This window comes from Halichoerus grypus, chromosome 2 (assembly GCF_964656455.1).
Source record: "Halichoerus grypus chromosome 2, mHalGry1.hap1.1, whole genome shotgun sequence".
Taxonomy (NCBI): Eukaryota; Metazoa; Chordata; class Mammalia; order Carnivora; family Phocidae; genus Halichoerus; species Halichoerus grypus.
The window spans coordinates 148,121,531-148,126,942 of NC_135713.1; the positions used below are offsets into that span (position 1 = coordinate 148,121,531).

A 5,412-nucleotide genomic window follows, 5' to 3' on the forward strand; every position below is an offset into this window, starting at 1 on the left:
TTACCTTCTTTTGTCTATTTAAAAATATATATTTATTTTTTTGACAGAGAGAGAGATAGGAACACAAGCAAGGGAGTGGGAGAGGGAGTAGCAAGCTTCCTGCCGAGCATGGAGACTGAGGTGGGACTCAATCCCAGGACCCTGGGATCATGACCTGAGCCAAAGCAGATGCTTAATGACTGAGCCACCCAGACGCCGTCCTTTAGTCTTTAATGAGTGTTATCAAGAGAGAAATATCATCTGTCAGACCTTCTCTATATTCCAAGGTTTTTCCAAAACTTTCTTTATATATGCAGACTCCACACTTCTTGTTTTTTTTTGTTTTTGTTTTTGTAGGAAGTAAGATGTTATGCCTTCTATTGAACTTGCAAAGTGAGATAGTTCCTGGAAACCTCTCGTTTCCTTTCCCAATTGTGGTGCTGAATGCCCAGGTTTATGTGCTTCATCCTAATCCCACAGAATTGGGTCATCTTTCTGTACATACTAACTTGCTGTCTTCCAAAAGTCTCTCATTTTGCCCTCTGAGACATACACAGGGAAGTTGGCCATAAGGCAGGATGTGTGTATGGGGATGAGATGGGCAGAACATAGACGGTGCCCATGGGCCACTTGAAGGATGTACATGTGAGAAGTACCAACTGATTCATGTGTGTGTTTCATGGTGGAGTCTTTGAAGTGGTTAATAGGGTCTATCTTCTGTTGATGCATTCTGAGCCTTTCTAACTCTTTTTTTCAGCCTTTCCCAGTGGCTCATTTCTGGAAATCACTGCAGTATTCAAATGGGGTGAGATATGGGTTTCTTTGGCAGATTCTCACATATGGGTACTTATTCACATTCTCTAACCTCGGAGATCTCTCTTGACAGTCATCTATGTTGTCATGGGGAAGCAGTGACATGGATAAATTGAAACTGCTCCTTTTTCCCTCTTCCATGCATGCAATCTTGGATATTTTGCTCTAACGGTGTGCTTGAATTTCTCTACTGGATTCCTGTGATCCAACAAAGGCATTTTTGTCTACAGGTTATAGTCAAATTTTGTGTTCTTTGTGGGTAAAATGATAAAAAAAAAACTCTTATTCCATGATTTGTTAACATCACTCAAATTACACAAGTCTTAAAAATAAATTGTGTATAATAGCCAAGAGATAAGTGGGAAGAATGACATTTTACTTACTTAACTACTGTACAATATACACTGGTTAATTCTGAATTGAGAATCATTTAGATTTCTCTGAAGAATCATGAGTTTAGTTATGAAATAAACATTTTTCAATTGTGACTGTATTGTATATGCTTTTGGAAAATATGATAAGTTAAAATAAGTATAAAAAAGCATAGTAAGATCTCATTTATGTTGATGTATATATTTTTTACATTTGTAAACACATAGGAAAATGCAAAAAATAATAAATACAGGAAAAAATCTGATATTTTTCCCCAAGGGATAGAAAACAGGAGTGGAGATGAAAAAGGAAATTGAAGTTTCTCTATTATCTTATATCCTATCTATTTTATATGGTGTTAGGAATGGTATCCTGCTTATGACAAATATTTTTAAAAAATCAATATAAGTAAGCATGTGAGCACTGGGTGTTATACACAACTGATGAATCACTGAACCCTACATCAGAAACTGATGATGTAGTATATGTTGGCTAACTGAATTTAAATTTTAAAAAACATAAAAAATATTAAAAAATCAAAGTAAGTAGCAAAATAAAAAGACACAGCTAATCACTTTTGTTCAGATATGAGATTATAAATTAAAATCAATCCATTACCTGACAATGTAAAGTTTCACAAAAGTTTTTAACAGTTTTGTTATTAATTAGGTCTCATGGCAGGTATCCCTACTGGGTTAAAAAAAAAAAAAAAATCCCAATGTGGACTTAATTCTTCACACTTCCATTTTCATGTCATTTGTGATGATAACATGAGACAGCATCAAAACTCATGGTTAATGCAGGTGATTAGCTCTCATTCTAATTAGTCAATTGTAAACATGCACAAAAATGCAAGACCCATGTAAGTACACTTTGAACCTGTGCTTGCCAGATGGAGAGCAGACTGCCTGCCATTCAGCAACACACTGGAAACAAGAGCAATAGCAGTGTTTAAAAAGGAATTTTTATCCTATTGGACAAAAGGTCCAGCTTTTCAACTTTTCTTCCTATGTGAGAATGTGTCCTTTATTAGCCTAACTTTTATTGTTAAGTTTCACAGTGTTTTAAATAACTGACTCTCTCCTAAAATTAGGGAAACTCGATTTGCATTAGGTAAGAGAATTTCTTCCAAACCTCTATGCATCTTCTGTAACATTCCGAGTGTTATTCCAGTGCTCTTGATATGTTTAAGCATGTAAATTTACTTCACCTTCTTGCATTCCACTTCCCTTTAGGAAAATAAGGTATTTTAATTTTGATTAATTTTAAAATAGGTATTTTAATTTTGATTATTAGTTGCATAGTAGGCATGTGTCCTTATTGAAGGAAAATAACTAAATCATAATAAATAATACATAAATACTTCCAGGATTTTATTGGCTTTTAAAATAAAGTTCACATATCTTCTTAAAGCATTTATATAAATGTTAGTGATTATATTATAACCTTGATTCCATTGAAGTTGTACATTTTTATCATATCATTGTCACAAAAAAAAAATACAAAGACAATTTTTAGTTCTACCCATCTCTTCCCTCCCATTTACCTATGTTATAATAGGATAGAGAAAAGTAGAGGAAGAAATAATCTCCCAGTTATTCATAGTAAGTCTTCAAATCATAAAAGAGACTTTTAACTATGGAAAACAAACTGAGGGTTGCTGGAAGGGAGGTGGGTGAGGGGATGTGCTTAATGGGTCATGGGTATTAAGGAGAGCAATTGTTGGGTAAGCACTGGGCATTGTATGTAAGTGAAGAATCATTAAATTCTACTCCAGAAACTAATATTACACTATGTATTAACTAACTAGAATTTAAATAAAAACTTGAAACATTAAAAAACAAAAATACCAAGAACACAGTTCACATTGAACTAAATCAAATTTCTGAGAATAGGTAAACAAATTACTCTATTTTATTCCAAATTTCCCTGCTACTTTTTAACCTATTCCAGCAAAGTAAAATGAATATGTGAGGTAGTATTGGTCTGTTTTATGCATAAATTTTAGCCTATTACAAGAAAAAATATTCTAATCTGCTTTAATGATGATCTTAATATATTTTTTCTACATGCATTGAAGAAATTATAGTTTACAAGATATGCTTTACCCCAGGAATAACTTCACAATCAGTGAATACCAGAACCAATGAAAAGAGACAGATTCTGAAGATTCAAGAAAATTTTTCTTATGTTTCAAAAAAAAAAATCATCATGCCTGAGAAATTAACCAATGTGACCCTAATAACAACATTCTTGCTCATGGGATTCCCTGAGGATCAGGTGCTACAGAGACTTTATGCTGCGTTCTTCTCCCTGGTTTACCTGGCAGCGCTGATGGGGAACCTCCTCATTATCACCCTCACCACCATTGACCAGCATCTCCAAACCCCCATGTACTTCTTCCTGAAGAATTTGTCTTTGATTGATATCTGTTACATCTCTGTCACTGTCCCCAAATCCGTCATGAACTCTCTGACCAACAGCCATTCCATCTCCTTCATGGAATGTGCCTCACAGGTTTTCCTTGTTGTTTTCTTTGCTGGCACAGAGTTTGCCCTCCTTCTGGTGATGTCCTATGATCGCTATGCAGCCATCTGCTGTCCTCTGCACTATGAGGCCATCATGAATAGAGGTGCCTGTGTGCAGATGGTGACAGCATCATGGTTCAGTGGGGGTGTCTATGGATCCATCCATGTAGCAGGCACATTTTCTGTCCATTTCTGTGGTTCCAACATAGTGCATCAATTCTTCTGTGACATTCCATCATTGCTCACGCTTGCTTGTTCTGGGGAGCAGATTCTAGAATATGTGTTTATTATTGTTAGTTTTTGTTTTGCTTTTGTATGTTTTACTTTCATGGTTGCTTCCTATGCTTATGTTGTGTCCACTGTCCTAAGAATCCCATCTTCACAAGGCAGGTTTAAAGCCTTCTCCACCTGCATGCCCCATCTCACTGTGGTAACCTTGTTCCTCTCTTCTGGATATATTGCATATTTAGGTTTAAACTCAAAATCCCCATCATCACTGAACCTCTTTATGCATGTGTTATATTCTCTGTTACCTCCCAGCCTGAATCCTGTTATTTACAGCCTGAGAAACAGGGATATGAAGGTGGCCCTTGGAAAAATTTTTGGTGAAAAAATGACACCAACTATATAAGTATTCATAATATCAATGACTCTGATATCTACTAATGGGCATCAAGTTTTTGGTTTATACAAGTAATTTGATAATCACAGGTAAAATAGTTTCAAATACAAATGCACATAATTTCAAAGTATTTTGTCTGTACAAATTGCTGTGTTGTTATTAGATACCTATTGTATCCTTGGTGCTGCTCCATAGGATGCTACATTTATATGGCGAGACGGGTCTGAATGTAGTGGAGTGTCTTGCATATACAAATGCTATCCACTCACTCATTCATCCTCTCCCTGGGATAATCCCTTCTCCAAAGTACCAGTCACATACTGGTGAGGGAATCGCCCACATCCTGATAAAGTGCTGTGCAGGCTGAGTATGAAGATACCTTGGAAATAGGTTTCCTGATGGCAGAGTTTAACTACCATGGAGAAAGCCAGCAGCTCTGGATCAACAAAATCTTTGTTGATGTCTTTTGATCATGTTCTATTTAAGACAAAAATGCTTTGACAATCTGTGAAGCTTTCACTTGATCTGTATATCTGACAAAAAATCTAGGTTGGTAATTCAGGCCCTCACTTTCTTTAGAGCTCTGAAACAATTAAATGTCCTAAAAAACAGTGAAGGTAGGATAGGCATTGTGGGTGCTGAAGAATTGTCAACAAGTCTGCTCAAAATCAATTGTAATTTTCCTAGCCTCATATTTGTCACATAGTACTGGAGACATGTTTCTTTTTAATATGATGTTAAGCATCATTAAAAACACTATTTGTAAAGTTTATCCACAGAAAAAGATTGATTATACAACTTAGTTATAATGATGTCAAAGTATATTGTGTATCAGAATCAGATATACTGTTTGTAAAATAATTTTCCCCTTTATATAAAGATCAGATGTATCAAAATCATGGTTATAAAGACTATAAGTTTTGAATAAGCAAGATAATAGAGAGTATACACAGTCTAGGGTTTCACTATTAGTCCTATGTATACAAGGATACAAATGTCAGTCAGTCTAGAAGGAAAGCCATAGAATATGTAAATGAGAAGCTGTGACAAATTTTTTAAAGGAATGGTATGGAATATATTTGTGGACAGTTTAGACAA

General features: G+C 35.2%; 1 protein-coding gene across 1 annotated transcript; it reads left to right on the forward strand.

The window, feature by feature from the left end:
• Positions 1-3,375: 3,375 nt before the first annotated feature.
• On the forward strand, positions 3,376-4,323 carry LOC118546324 (olfactory receptor 14A16-like). Its single transcript, XM_036109027.2, has one exon. The coding sequence runs from the start codon at positions 3,376-3,378 to the stop codon at positions 4,321-4,323; it is 948 nt and encodes a 315-aa protein (XP_035964920.2).
• The last annotated feature ends 1,089 nt before the right edge of the window (positions 4,324-5,412 follow it).

Excerpts from the sequence above, each read along its gene's own strand:
- LOC118546324 (XM_036109027.2), top strand. The coding sequence starts at position 3,376 with ATGCCTGAGAAATTAACCAATGTGACCCTAATAACAACATTCTTGCTC.